Source organism: Chiloscyllium plagiosum, chromosome 42, assembly GCF_004010195.1.
Source record: "Chiloscyllium plagiosum isolate BGI_BamShark_2017 chromosome 42, ASM401019v2, whole genome shotgun sequence".
NCBI classification, from domain to species: Eukaryota; Metazoa; Chordata; class Chondrichthyes; order Orectolobiformes; family Hemiscylliidae; genus Chiloscyllium; species Chiloscyllium plagiosum.
The window spans coordinates 10,450,451-10,465,914 of NC_057751.1; the positions used below are offsets into that span (position 1 = coordinate 10,450,451).

General features: G+C 41.5%; 3 protein-coding genes across 7 annotated transcripts in view; 1 reads left to right on the forward strand and 2 right to left on the reverse strand.

The window, feature by feature from the left end:
- Positions 1-6,736, reverse strand: part of LOC122543114 (lysoplasmalogenase-like protein TMEM86A) — a 20,714-nt gene extending 13,978 nt beyond the window's left edge. Inside the window, exon 1 of one of the 2 annotated variants that reach the window (XM_043681391.1) lies at positions 6,311-6,736. In XM_043681391.1, coding sequence (XP_043537326.1) covers positions 6,311-6,328 — 18 coding nt within the window. In that variant the 5' untranslated portion in view covers positions 6,329-6,736. Of the gene's footprint in view, positions 1-744; positions 1,013-6,310 lie in introns of those variants that run through there. The other variant, XM_043681392.1, reaches the window with a different exon arrangement.
- The window catches only part of polm (polymerase (DNA directed), mu), a 267,218-nt gene that overhangs the window by 114,261 nt on the left and 137,493 nt on the right, over positions 1-15,464 (forward strand). The gene's annotated exons all lie outside the window — the stretch shown is intronic.
- The window catches only part of LOC122543112 (B-cell linker protein-like), a 42,235-nt gene continuing 38,833 nt past the window's right edge, over positions 12,063-15,464 (reverse strand). For 3 of the 4 annotated variants that reach the window (XM_043681387.1, XM_043681385.1, XM_043681386.1), the window contains exons 16-18: positions 13,977-14,060; positions 13,260-13,415; positions 12,063-12,403 (exon numbers count right to left, since the gene is read on the reverse strand). In XM_043681387.1, coding sequence (XP_043537322.1) covers positions 12,287-12,403; positions 13,260-13,415; positions 13,977-14,060 — 357 coding nt within the window. In that variant the 3' untranslated portion in view covers positions 12,063-12,286. Of the gene's footprint in view, positions 12,404-13,259; positions 13,546-13,976; positions 14,061-15,464 lie in introns of those variants that run through there. The other variant, XM_043681388.1, reaches the window with a different exon arrangement.

Here is a 15,464-nt window from a genome sequence, read left to right on the forward strand (position 1 = left end):
CCCTAGCTTATCGCTCCACGCTTCAGGCTCACTGCCTTTATTCCTGATGAAGGGCTTTTTCCCGAAACGTCGATTTCGCTGCTCGTTGGATGCTGCCTGAACTGCTGTGCTCTTCCAGCACCACTGATCCAGATGAAAACAACCCATGTCATGCAGGACTGGGTGCCATGGAGGTAAGAAACGTGAGGGATGGAGTCTTAAATAAATCTAGTCTCATTTGCCAACATATGACCCATATCCTTCCCCATCCTTCCTAATCATTTACCCGTCCAGTTGCATTTTAAATGCTGTAATTGTGCCAGCCTCCATCACTTTCTCTGGCAGCTCATTCCATAAATGAACCACCTTCTATACGAAAACTTGCTCCATAGGTCCCTTTTAAAGCTTGGGAATTTTTGTTCGGGTACACGATCTGATCTCAGACATGTTTACCCTAAATACAGAAATGATGTACTCATACTTGTAGATTTTATGGCGAAAATTATGTTCATCATATGCACACAAACATTTGTGCCTAAACTGTTGTCCATTGCACTCTCACTTTGCTGTATCATTTGTACAACTGCACTGAAAAGCCTGTCTACTAACAAGGGAAAGAAGACCATAGTAGAAAACCACTGTTTTAAACCAACAGATTTCAGGATACTAAGTATGCACTGAAGAGGAATGTTCTAATTCTACAGTGTGAAATAGACTAGTTGAGGAAAATAAATAGAATGAGCTTATTTTTCTTGTTATACCTACCGTAGAGTGGGGTGGCATCACTGTGTAAAAAGGCTATGTGCTGCGTGTTTGTCTGGATTCCAGGATATGCCGGAGCTGTTTTCTGTTCAGTTCAGCTTCCAGAGAACACGATGTGGCCAGCTGAGGTTTCACGCTGACATTGTTTGCCATTGTTATGCAAATTCATGAATCTTAATCTTTCAGTGATGTGAAACTGAGTCCACCGGTTGAACTTGACAGGAAAAGGTTATGTTTGTCTCAAATCAGATGTGTTTTCAATGCGTCACATGACCACATTACTTGGCAGTAGCCCAAGCCAGGCAGAGCCTGACGGTGGCAGTCACAACACTTCCACTGGAATCTGGGTGTGCTTTCTACATCAGATTTTTACTTGGGGGATTGGTTTATAAATTCAGTTTTCAACAGCAACAAAAGCTAATGATTTCACCCTTCTGAAATAAGCGTTTCTTCTAATGCTATTTACACTGAATTATGCAAGTCTACAACTGGTAACTTTGATTGCAAACATTTTTGGATATGGGATTACCTGGCATCATGCAGTGTGATGCCTGCAGATTTTGTTTGTTATTCTGATGAAGGAATAGATTTGAGTGATCCTTTAACGCTCTCCCTAAGTCACATGGAGTTCATGTACAGCAAAGATCTTACTTTTCGTTGACCTGATTAGCTCCTGATTTAGCATCACCTCAATTTTTTAAATACATGTTCTGGTTTTCAAATCCTCTTTCGTTGTGTCTCTGGCCTTGTCTGTCCTGAACCTGACTTTCTGATAGAAAAATGTTCCCCTTCCATTCTAGCCTCTTTGAACTTCTCTGACTTTACTTGCTCACTAGTGGTCCCGTTCCTTCTGCTGCCATGGATCTATAGGATTCCCTCACAAAGCCTCTCCAGCATTTCATCTGAATAATGCTGCTTTGTTGATGTATTTTTAAAAGTGTGTTGACCTGAGAATGCAAGTGCACCACCTTCCTCTATACCTGCAGTGTTGTCAGGAAAGGAATTAAACAATTTTGACCCATTGATAATGAAAGAACTATGATGTATTTCCGAATTAGGAACTTTACATGCAATTCTAAAGGTGCTTGTTAAATTGCCATATAATAGATTTGTTGACAAATTTAGAGCTCATGGATTGAAAGAAAACTGAGCAACATGAACACAAAATTGGCAGATTGACAAGAGAACACAGAAAAAAAATCGTCTTTTGGACAGGAAGAGAGTTTACAGTGGAGCTCCTTTTGATTTGGCATTAAAACTCTTGTCTTATGCACAGTTTCAAAATTTGTAAAGGATACGTCATTATTATTTTCTGATACGAGGGTGGCACGATGGCTTAGTGGTTAGCACTGCTGCCTCACAGCGCCAGGGAACGGGTTCAATTTCAGCTTTGGGTTTCTGTATGGAGTAAGCACATTCTACCTGTGTCTGCTTGGGCTTTCACTGGGTTCTCTGGTACTCTTCCAGGGAACAAATGTGTGCAGGTTTGGTAGATTGGCTGTGGGAAATTATTCCATATCATCCAGGGATGTGTCAGCTAGGTGAATTAACCAGTGCAGGGTTACAGGAATAAGGTCAGGGATTTGGGTCTGGGTGGGATTCTCTTTGGAGGGTTTGTGCAGACTGAATGGGCTGCATGGCCTCTTCCTGCACTGTAAGGATTCAATGATTTGAAGAAGGTCCCTCGATATTACCTCGTCTCTGGAGTAATCATCTCGTGATAAAATCCTCCCATTGTTGCCTCCCCTTGTTGCACTCTCTGTTGGTTAACCTCTTCTTGAATCCTGTAATCGCATGTCCAGCCAACAACTTTCTCTTTCCTTTGATGGCTTCATCCTTCTATCCTTTCCCTATTGATATTCTTGGCTTTGTTGTCTCCCAAGTGGAGATCCAAATCTTCCTCCATTGCTTAAGGTTCCCTCAAGAAACTCAAACACCTCCTCGATTCCAAACGTAACATATACCTGAAAAATGTTTAACAATGTCAAAATCCTGAGTACCCCCAGACACGAGGTGTGATTGAAGACTTTTTCCAGTACGTCAATGTTAGACAAGATTCAAGTAAAAACATCTTGCATGGGGTAACATCTGCACCTCTAAGTTCTCATTTGTGACTGTGAAATTTGAGACAGTAGCACTTGCAATATTGCTGTTTGGTGTGCAAACACACATATATGAGGGACTCTAGGCCAGACACCATGTTGGCGAGGCAATACAGGGCTGTGAATGCAATATCCAGAATATGCAGATGATGTTAGCATCCAACAGTGATTTGATGCCATGATTGCCATTTTTTAATCTTGCCACTCTAGCCATGCTTTCAAAGTGAATATCTTTAGAGACAGATCCTAATTGAAAGGGAAAACTAAAAAGGGAAACTGAGAAATGGAACTGAGCCATCCAGCTTCTCAGGACATGAAGGCTCAGATGGAGATGGATAATGGAAACTGCTTGGACCCACCTCAAAGGTCACAGAATAAAAACTCAGATGATTAACCTCATGGTGAAGTACAAGCAGGCTGAAGAAGACTAATGTTAGATCCAGAATCCAAGAATAGGTAACCAGCTGTGACCAAGCTTCAGTTATATTGATTGGAGGATTTAGAGTGCAGGTGGTTATCCGACATAGTATTTCATGTTTGTTTTGTTTCACTCTTTTGTCTTACTGTGAACATTATTTTGTTTTAACTTGTTGATTTTGTGGCTTCATTCTTGCAGTAAATAATTTGGACAGCCGGCATGCTGCATTGAATGGCCTTCTTCAGCACTGTAACAATCCTGTGATTCTGTACTGTTGATGGTGTTGTGGTGACTGTTATCTCCATCAAATTCCTTTTGTGATGGAGCAGGCAAGATGTGTAACCTCTCTGAGTTTACATTCCACTGCTTTGTCAGAGAGAGATGCCACGCTTTGTTCTGAACAGAGAGAGGCAGGTGGAGTATGCATGTGGCTTTGCCAAGATAAAGACCTTCCCTTGCTCTCTTCTCTCCTTTCTCCCCTTGTCCTCCAATCTTTCCCCTTTCACATTCATGATTGTTCTGATGCTTTACGTGATTTCAAAATTTCCAGTTTATGGGCAACAGCCAACTCCTGTTCACCATGTATGTGCAGTCCCTTGACACTTCCGTCTACCATCCACATAGTCTTAGGCTTCTGCACAGCTTCATAGTAGTAAAGCCTGAACCATCCACCATCATTCTCCTTGGCCTGTCCTCACTTTGAACAACTCCTTTAATTCCTCTCACCTTCAGATCAAAGGGCTGGCCATGACCATCTGCATACACCCGTGTTCTGACTGTCTCATTGTGGGAACTTCCCTTGTTCAAATCCTATTCAGGCCTCCAACCACAACTCTTCTTTTGATCTATCAATGGACAACAGACAACAGGTGCAGGAGTAGGCCATTCGGCCCTTTGAGCCAGCACCACCATTCATTATGATCATGGCTAATCATCCACAATCGGTATCCTGTTCTTGCCTTATCCCCATAACCCTTGATTCCACTATCTCTAAGAGCTCTATCCATCTCTTGCTTGAAAGTATTCTGAGACTTGGCCTCCACTGTCTTCTGGGGCAGAGCATTCCATATGTCCACTACTCTATGAGTGAAGAAGTTTCTTCTCAATTCTGTTCTAAATGGCCTACCCCTTATTTTTAAACTGTTTCCTCTGGTTCTGGACTCACCCATCAGTGTAAACATGCTTCCTGCCTCCAGAGTGTCCAATCCATTAATAATTTTATACGTCTCAATTAGATCCCCTCTCCTCCTTCTAAACTCAAGTGTATCGATGGCATCACTAATGCAGATTCCCTTTCTCGTTTGGAATTGGAAATAATTGTCAATCTCAATTCCAGTTTCCACCCTGCTCTCACCTTGAGATTGGTCATTTTCTGAGTCCACCCTTCCCTTCCTCGACATCTGTGTTTCTATTTCTGGGGAGAGGCTGCTCACTGATTCCTATTATGAACCCACTGACTCCCACGGTTACCTGAATATATATTCCTCACACCCTGCTTCCTGAAAGAACACTGGTTTCTCCCAGTTTCTCTATCTGCATCACAACTGTTCCAATGATGCCACCATCCACACGGGGGCCTCAGAAATGTCTAGCTTCTTCCTCAAGTGAGGATTCTCCACCACCGTGTTTGACAAGGCTCTTGCTGTTTTCTGGCCCATTTTCCACACTTCTGCCGTCACCCTCTTCCCTCCCAGAACAGTGGTAATGTCCACCCAAGTCTTCACTTATGACCCCAGAACCTCCATATTCAAAAAACCCAAGGCTGCCATTTTCATTATCTTCAGCAGGATGCCATGATCAGACACATTTTTGCCTGGCCTCCTTTGTCAACATTTCACAGGGACCATTCCCTCCAGACAGTCTGGTCCATTCTTTCTCCACTCCCAAAACCTTCCCAAACCCCATTACACCTTCGCTATGCAATTGCAGAAAATCTAACACTTGCCTGTTTAACTCGCCCCTCATCACAGTCCAAGGCCCCAGACAGACCCTCCAGGTGAAACAGCGATTTACTTGCTCTTCATTCAATCTAGTCTACTGTATTCGCTGTTCACAGTGTGATCTCCTCTACATGGGAGAGATGAAGCACAGGTTTCATAGAACACCTACTTTCTGTCGGTGAAAATGACCCTGAGCTTCCAGTTGCCTGCTACTTCAACACATCACTATGTTCCCACACCAAATGTTTCTATCTCAGTGTTCCAGTGAGTTTCGGCACAAGCCAGAAGAAGAGCATCTCATTTTCAACCAAGGAGCCTGCAATCTCCAGGATTTGATATCGAGCATAATAACTTGGAAGTCTGATTCCATCCCTCATGTTTCTTACCTCCATGGCATCCTGTCCTGCATGATGAGTCACCAGTTGGAAACGTTAACTCTGCTTTCTCCCCACTAATGCTGCCATGCCTAATAAGTTTCGACAGCAATTTCTGTTTTTATTTGAAATCTCCAGCATCTGCAGTCTTTTGTTTTACTCAATAAATCTTCTGTGTCGTTCAGGCCATCGTAGCTGGGTTTGAGCGACACCACATTGAAATGCCTTATTGATTGCATTCAGTAGTGGAGGGTAAATTTCCAGATTTTCCTCAGTTTCTTCCCTAAGGTTTTGCCTTCCACAGTGCTTATTCCATGTGATTGATGACATTGGTTGATGTGAAAATTCACCATCAGCAGGGAGCCTCACACAATCAATCCTGAAAGTGTGGGTGCACACCTTGGGATTTTCTGTTCAGGTAATCGAACTGATCTAAGACATGTTTACCCCATATACACAGATAATGTACTCGTAAATTCTATGAAGAAACCTACAAACACTTTTGCACACAAACATTTGTGCTTCAGCAGTTGTCGGATTAACACTCACACATTGCTGTATCAGACTTATGCAACTGTATAGAAGACCATAGTAGAAAACCATTGTTTTAAACCAACAGCTTTCAGGATACATTTGTGCAAATATGCACTGAGGCAGAACACTATGCTTCTACAGTGTGACTTACACTAATCAAAGAAAATAAAGAGAACAAACTTATTTTTCTTGTTTACCTACCGTAAGATGAAGTGGCATTATTGTATGAAAAAGCTGTATGCTGCGTGTTTCTCTGGATTCCGGAATATGTCGGAGCTGAACTGTTTTGTTTCTTTGTTCTTCACTTCGTTTTTCTGAAACATGGGTGTGGTCAGCAGATGTTTCACACTGACTGATGTTGATAGTGATATGTAACTTTATTAATCTTTAAATATTTCAAGGGTGTGAAACTGGTTCCACCAGTTGAACTTGAGAGGGAAAGTTTATGTTGGTTTCAAATAGGAGACAATTTACCTTGAAAATGGAGTTGCAGGGAGACAGGGCAGTGAAGATGGCATTTGGTACACTTGTCTTTATTGGTCACTGCGTTAATAGTTAAGAGCATAATAGTTGAGAGGTCGTTTTGGTGCTGTACAGGACATCAGTTAGCACTGTTTTGGAATACTGTGTTCATTTCTGGTCTCCCTGCCATAGGAAAGATGTTGTGAAACTTGAAAGGGTTCAGAAAAGTTTTACAAGAATATTGCTGGGGTTGGAGGGTTTGTGCTATAGGGAGAGGCTGAATAGTCTAGGGTTATTTTTCCTGGAGCATTGGAGGCTGCGGAGTGACCTTCTAAAGGTTTGTAAAATCATTGGGGGCCTGGATAGGGTAAATAGACAATGTCTTTTCTCCACGGTAGGGGAGTCCAAAACGAGGGGCCAAAAGTTTAATTTGAGAGGGGAAAAGCTTTAAAAGGGACCCAACAGGCAACATTTTCACACAGAGGCTGGTGTGTGTATGGAATGAGCTGCCAGAGGAAATGGAGCAGATTGGTACAATTACAACATTTAAAAGGAATCTGGAGTGGTATATGAACAGGAAGGGTTTAGAGGTATACTGGTCAAATGCCGGTTAATAGGATTAATTTATTTAGGACGCATGAATAAGTTGGACTGAAGGATCTGTTTCTGTACTGTACAGCTCTATGACTCTAAGTGTTTTGAACACATCACATGACCATGTTATATAGCAGTAGCCTGAGTAAGGCAGCTCCTGACAGTATCTGTCACACCACTTCCATCGGAATCTGGGTGTGCTTCCTAGATTGTATTTTCACTTGGGGAAAGTTCTGCTCTGCTTGGATCAGTGCTGTACTGTATTGCATTGATTGAAGGATCAAGACTCTTAGGCTGCAGATCTTATGTACTAAATTACAGAGAAAGACAGAATGGGCAGATCAATGGCAAATGGAATTTAATGAAGAGATCTATGCCTCTATGACCTGATTGGTTTTATACTACGGACAGCATAAAATAAAGGGGACAATTCTTTCGGGGTTCGGGAGTACAGAAACCTAAGTGTTTGTCTGCATGAACCATTGGAAGTGGCAGCACAAATTGACAGAATATTGAATAAATAATATGCTTTCTTTTATTTATCAATCAGAACATAGATTAGAGGTTTGGAAACCGTGCATGGGCAATAAGTAGTGGGTCTAAGTAAGGTTTAGGGATAGGCACAGGCTTGGTGGGCTGAAGAGCCTATTCCTGTGTGTGTTGTCTGCATAATATTGATGGAAAGATCAAGACCAGAGGGTGCAGATTTAATGTCATTGAACAGAGAAGCAATGGGTACATGAGGGAAACTTTTGTGAAGTGTGAGTTTTTACGATCTCCAATGCACTGCCTGAGAGTGTGATCGAGGGAGGTTTAATCGAAGCAAAGAAGATGAAATTGGATTGTTATCTAAAATAAAAAATGTGGTGAACTATGAAGAGAAGGCAGGGAGTGGCTCTAATTTAACTTCTCATTCAGGGAGCCAGCAGAGACATGACAGATTCTGTGGTGACACTGTAGTGAACATGCTGGGATTATAATCAGAGAACCATAGAAGTCCTTCAGTGTGTAAACAGGCCCTTTGGCCCAGCAAGTCCACACCGACCCTCCGAAGAGTAACCCATCCAGGTCCATTGCCCTATTACTCTACCCTAATTACCCCTGACTAATGCACCTAACCTACATATTCCTGAACACTATGGGCAATTTTGCATGACCAGTTCACCTAATCTGTACATCACTGGATTGTGGGAGGAAACCGGACCACAGGGAGGAATCCCATGCAGGCACAGCTAGAATGTGCAAACTCCACACAGTCTTTTAGTTCAGTTTGTTGGTTACCAGTTCAGTTCAAGCCCTGGTTGCTGCCCTTTTAAATCACATGGTGAAAGGAAGCCAGAAAGCAGCTGCAAATCATTGTGAGATGAAGTGAGTCACAATCTTTCAATGGTCTTCTGGCACAGGGTAGTGTCCCTAACTTGAAGCCATGAAAGTCTGGGCTCAAATCTCAGCTATCCCAGACATGTGTCATTGCATATCAGAAAGAGTTGATTAAAAATATGTGATAGGTTAAAAAATTGTGAGAGAATGGTCAAGGCAATTAAAATGCTGATTGCGCATTTTAGTTTCTTGGGACTTTTGTGGCGTACTGGTAGTGTCATGACCTCTGAGCCAGGAGATTTGGGTTTGAGTCTCACCTGCTGAGTGGGAACATCTTTGAGTATGTTGACATGAAAATATTTAGATTTGAGAAATCGAATGGTAGAATCTTCTGAGATCTGTGGAATCTTGTGACTTGATGATAATAGTGGAGTGAGGGATTTATCACATCTTGAGGTGACAGATTGTGTTTGAATCCAGTTCATCTGCTATTAGTGGCCCACAACACCTCATGGACACTCAGTTTTGAGTTGCTAGATTTGTTTGAAATCTATGCCATTCCGCATGGTCGTATTGCTGCACAACATCATGTGGGGTTTTGTCACCTTGAAACCAGTACCATCTCCACAAGAATTGTGTGGAGAGTGCTCGAACCAATTCTGTCATGAACAAATGCATCTGCAATAAGCATATTGGTGAGACTGAGGTCAAGTTGGTCGTCCATTGTTGTTGGTGCCCTCCCCACCTGCCACAGACACAGCTTAGCAGCTCTGTGCTTTAAGAATTTGGACAGCTTGATAAGTAGTCACGTCACCAAGCCACTCCGATGGTGGATATTTAATCCACCTTTCCTGATGCATTCTGTGCCCTTGCCACCCTCAACCCTCCTTGTGGAGAAGGACTGATTCGTCAGTCAAGGGGATGGTGAGTAGCAATCAATCAGTAGAAGGTTTTCTTACCCAAGTTTGTCCCAATGTTAATGAAATGTCATGAGATCCAGTGACATTGCTGAGATCTCCTAAAATAATTCCCTGCTAACTTGTGCTGCAGCTTGAGTTGGATAGGACATACCCAGGGTGGGTGATGCTGGCATCTGGGACGTTGTAAGGTGTGCATTCATGAGTGTGGAGATTTAACAAGGAGGATTTTGCAGAGGTGACAGCCCTGGTTTGCCATTGTCATTTCCAGGACCATGGTCAATGCTGAGCCAAGTGGCTAGTTTAATTTTTTTTGTTTAAGACTTTGTAGCTGTTTTGACACAATTGTGTCACCTTGCTTTAAGTCTCAAGGTGACTTAGAACAGTGTATTCTCAATGTGGACCCAAGCCAGCTGGTGAAGGAACAAAATACCTTTAATGTGGCTGCAGATTATTAATCACTCGGTCTTTAAGCTCTATCACACAATAGTCTCATCTGTTCCCCCTTTCTATGTTCCTTGTCAATGAATTGATAAAGTAGCCCCAATAACCTGGGACATAACTTTCCATATTCACTTGCAGCATTTTTTCAGTACTGCACTGATGTGTTGGCCTAGATTTTAAGTTAGCCTCTGTGGAGTGAAATTTGAACCCATCAGTTTATATCTGCAGAGGTGAGCAGGTGATCATGAGAATGGCATGCACTCACAGTACACTCAGGACATAACTGCTTCGTCAGTCCTTCTACCAGTTCAGAATCCAACCTCCTTCCTCTTGGCCCTTCCCTGTGCGTTGGCAGAATGATCAAAGGAATGAAATTTTTGGTTAAAGTTTTCCTGTCCTGAGCACCAGTGAATAATGTTGGCTTATTGTTCTTGCCATTCTGCTGGCTCAGAGGTGATATTTTTAATCAACTTTTTAAGTGCCCCCTTCAGAGCAGGTGAGACTTGAACCCAGGCTTTCAGGCCAAAGATCTCAGTGTGCCACAAAAGCCCTGTTTTCTCAGAGTGCTCTGGGCTTGAGCAGAGACAATTTTAATCAATCAGTAAACATTCAGAGTGCACATCAATGTCAAATTCATTGCCCCATTTTTGTTTATTTGCAATTTTCCAACATTCAGTGTTGTTTTCTTTAAAATTTCCTGTGGTGCCAAAAAATGTCCATATTACAGAGGAGGAGATGCTGGACATCTTAAAATGCACAAAGGCAAATCAATCTCCAATACCTGATCAGATATATCCTAAAACTCTGTGGGAAGCTAGGGAAGAGATTGCTGGGTCCTTTGCTGAGATATTTGTATCATCGACAGCCACATGTGAGATGCCTGAAGACTGGAGGTTGGTTAACATGGTGCCACTATTTTGGTAAGAAAAAGCCATGGAACGATAGACCTGACATCAGTGGTGGGCAAGTTGTTGGAGGGAATCCTGAAGGACACAATTTACATGTATTTGGAAAGGCAATATCTGATTAGGGATAGTCATGTGACTTTGTGGATGGGAAATCTTGTCTTTTGAAGAAGGCTTTTGAAGAAGGAATGAAGAGGATTGAAGAAGGCAGAGCAGTGGACATGATCTATATGGACTTCAGTGAGGTGTTCACGAAGCTTCCTTGTGGTAGGCTGGTTAGCAAGGTTAGATCACATGGAATACAGGGAGAACTAACCATTTGGCTACAGAGCTGGCTCAAAGGTAGAAGCAGAAGGTGGTGGTGGAGGGTTGCTTTTCAGACTGGAGGCCTGTGACCAGCGGTGCTGGGTCTACTGCTTTTCGTCATTTATATAAATGATTTGGTTATGAACATAGGAGGTATGGTTTGTAAGTTTGCAGATGACACCAAAATTGGAAGTGTGGTGGACAGTGAAAATGGTTACCTCAGAGTACAACAGGATCTTAATCAAATGGGAAAATGGGCCAAGAAGTGGCAGATGGAGTTTAATTTAGATAAATGTGAGGTCCACATTTTGGAAAGGCAAATCAGGGTAAGACTTATACACTTAATGATAAGGCCCTGGGGACTGTTGCTTAACAAAGAGACCTTAGAGTGCAGGTTCACAGTTGCTTGAAATTGGAGTTGCAGATAAACAGGGTAGTAAAGAAGGTGTTTGGTATGCTTACCTTTATTTGTTCACTACATTGAATAAAGGAGTTGGGAAGTCATGTTGCAGCTGGACAAAAGTTGGCTACTTTTGGAATACTGTGTAAAATTCTGGTCTCCCTGCTATTGGAAAGATGTGTGAAACTTGAAATGGTTCAGAAATTATTTACAAGGATGTTGCCAGGATTGGAGGATTTGAGCTATACGGAGAGAATAAATAGGCTGGGGCTGTTTTCCCTGGAGCGTCGGAGGCTGAGGGGTGACTTTATATAAGATTATAAAATCATGAGGGGCGTGGATAGGGTCAATAAACAAGATATTTTACCCGGGATGGGGGAGTTTAAAACTAGATGGCATAGGTTTAAGTTGAGAAGGGAAAGATTTAAAAGGGACCTGAGGGGCAACCTTTTTACACAAAGGGTGATGCTGTGTATGAAATGAGTTGCCAGAGGAAGTGATGGAGGCTGGAACAATTACAACATATAAAAGGCATCTGGTTGGGTATATGAATAGGAAGGGTTTAAAGGGACATGGGTCAAGTGCTGGCAAATGGGACTAGATTAATTTAGGATATGTGGTCGGCATGGCGAGTTGGACTGAAGAGGTTGTTTTTGTGTTGTACATCTCTATGACTGTTGGTCCCGAGGCTTGATTTTCTACAGGGTAAGGCCTTCTTCTCTTGCATGATTGATTGTTGGAAATTCTGTGATCCATTGTTCCTGCAGAACTGAATTGGTAATTCGAAATTAGCCAAATCCAAGTTCACTTTGGCAAGGTTGCTGGTAGCTCACAATTGTACAGGGTGAAGTAACAAAGCTGAGTTCTTTGTGTTGTTCTGCCTGTCAATCAGGATCAGTGAATTCCCTTGATAGTAATCAATCATTTCTCCAATACTGTTAAACCACTAAAGCAGAAACCAAAAAAGGAAACAACATCAGGAGGAGCCACAAAACACTTATAGATGTTAGTTTGTGATCTTATCTGACGGTAGAAGTGTAAATAGGAGCAAGAAAAGGCAGCATAATCCTTCAGTATCCTGATATTTTTAGCTTATTTTATGCAAAGAACACATTTAAAAGTTTCTTTAATTCCTTTATGTTGTTCATTTCAATAAACTTCTCTATAAGTCACTTATGTTTGGGTGAAACATTCTGCCTGGCTTTTCTTCCATAAGTGTCTGTGTTTTCCTAAGTCTGGACTGGGAACATAGTGATCAGTACTGATCAGAATCGACAGTGGTTTCATGGTCATCAAAGGGTCTTAATTTCAGATTTTTACTGAGTTCAAATTCAACTGTATGTCCAGACTCAGGACATTACCTGGGTTTCTGGATTATCAATAAAACCACAAAGCTATCACCTCCCCAGTAAACCTAAAATTTAACAACAAACATGATACTGAGCCTAAAAGAGAAAATGCTGGAAAATCTCAGCAGGTCTGGCAGCATCTGTAAGGAGAGAAAAGAGCTGACATTTCAAGTCTAACTGACCCTTTATCAAAGCTTTGATAAAGGGTCATTTAGACTCGAAACATCAGCTCTTTTCTCTCCTTACAGATGCTGCCAGACCTGCTGAGATTTTCCAGCATTTTCTCTTTTGGTTTCAGATTCCAGCATCCGCAGTAATTTGCATTTATGATACTGAGTGTTCCCACCTTGCTAAAGTGAAATGCAAATAGTACTGAAAATGCTCCCAGTTCATGTGTCTGCATTCAATTTCTGTGGAGAGTGTGAAGGGACGTGGTGATAAGCTTGTACTCACCTGCTCTCCTGCTTTCTCCTTTCCAAGGACGCATTGCTTCCCGTATTCATTGAGGCGAATGGGAATGTTGTAAACTTTTCTTCCGCATAACACTGCCAGAGTGTAAGGCTGGTTCTTGTCACATCCTGAACTAGGCCTCACGAGGAAAGCCCCATCCTAAAATTTAGGTAAGTCACTTTTAAAGATGTACATCTGTTTTGGTCAGTTGATTAGCACTGACTGAATTTCATTTCACTTGAGAAAGCTGGGTGAAAGACTCAGGCCACAGTGTTGGTCAGAACGAAACCTGAGAGTGGGTAAAGATGAAGGCAAATCAAGAATGATGCCAAGTGGTTTTAAAAGCCAGCTGTTTATCAGAAGGAAAGAAAGGTTGACACCATACAGTTTTAAGAGTTAATCAGTGAACTTAGAAAATGGTGTGATCCACTTCAGTGAAAGCAAATTTGGAGGAAGACTAAAGACCAAGACTCAGGCCGATAAGTAAGTCGAGAGACATAATCTATAAAATGCTGAAGTTAACAGGAGGAAGTCAGAAACAGGTCAATTATATTCAAAACAAACCATGTTGCTGATTTGGCCTGTGGTTACTTTGGAAGGAATGAAAAGATTTGCCCATTTTGTGGTATTGTTCAAATTTACAGACTGTGCACAGCCGTTGCAAACAGAAGTTTTTGAAGAAGAAAACTACAAACATGGTTAGGGTTATCTGGTGATCACCTTGCCATTTTCATATAACGCAGCTTCTGCTGTCTTCCGATCACATTTGCTTGCAAACCAAGATTTGCTTGATAAATTGGTTGTCTGTGAAAACAAGAAGCACAAGTATGAAATGTCCTGATTTATTGCATGGAACTTTCAACTTTGAAAGGTGTGTAAAATCAGATTCCAACCTCCTGAAGTCAGGGTAAAATATACAATGGGTGATGGATCAATTAATGTTAAAGGTTAGGCTGAAAGTAGGGGAAAAACCAGACAAGTTAAAATCAAATTTAATCAGCAAGTGAGGTTGCACAAAGTTTAATACACACTTCAGCAGTATCTCCAGATGCTGGCGTGATTGGCCAAATTTTGCACATTGAGAAGCTGAGGTGAAGGGGTAACAATGCAAAGTACATTTGTCACCAGGATTGAAAAGCGGAGATGGAAGATAAAATAAGTTGACAATAAAGTGATGGCAAGATTGTAGAATGGGAGAAAGTCAGCAAGTCATGTATTTCATCATTGAGAGGTACTGGAATAGACTTAATTTGAATCAGAGCTTTGCTAAGTTTTGGTGACATGATGATGAGGTTGTACAAAGGGAGGAAGAATATGACAAGTGGTGCCTTCGAAGCTTGACAAGCACAAGAGAAGATAGCCCTTTGGAGCACTGATCAAAGTAGTAGCTGTGAAATTGACAAAGGTTGTGGAGTTTCATTGTCTTGGAGCATCATTGAATGATATTAACTGAAAAATTTCAGTTATTTCCATAACATTTTACATTTGAAGGCATGGAAATCATACAAAGTGGTCACTCAAGAAGCAAGGCATTCTTTGGAAAGAAGCTGAACTCTATATTTTATACTTGAAGAGTACAAATCAATTATCCCTGGTGAGGAAAAGGAGTTTGAGCTCCCTTTATGTACTTGAAGAATGTCCTAAATATTTCAAAATTCTTCACTTAAACAATCTTTATCGCTTTAAGAAACTTTGATTCAGAAAGAGTTAATAATGGAGATTCAGTTGTGAACTTAATGCTGGTCCTTTCTGTAGAATACTGCTTCAGTGCCTTTTGGACAGTGTCTCAGGAAGACATCCTTGAGGCAACAGAATGGATTGCAAAATTTAAAAGCAATGGATTTTATTGTCAAATGTCAGTTTTTTTATATTGGTTGGATAAATTTATATCTCCAGCAGTAATATTTGTATCTCAGGAGTTAAATATAATAGAGCCACAGAGAAGACTTTGTAGAAATTACAGTGTGGCCTAGCCAGTCAGGAGTGGTGCTCTGCCTTCATCAAGGCAGGCATCTTAATGCCATGTGCTGATGCTGTTCCCTACTTTTAGGTGTACTTCCCCCAATTCTCTCATAGCTGTTCCTTCCTATCTCCAATAACCTTTTAAATATAAGTCTGTTTTAATGGCGAATCATATTCCTGGATTACTTGGAGATATCTTAGAACACAAATAAAACAACATTTTTAACTTCTTCATGGCTTGTTGCA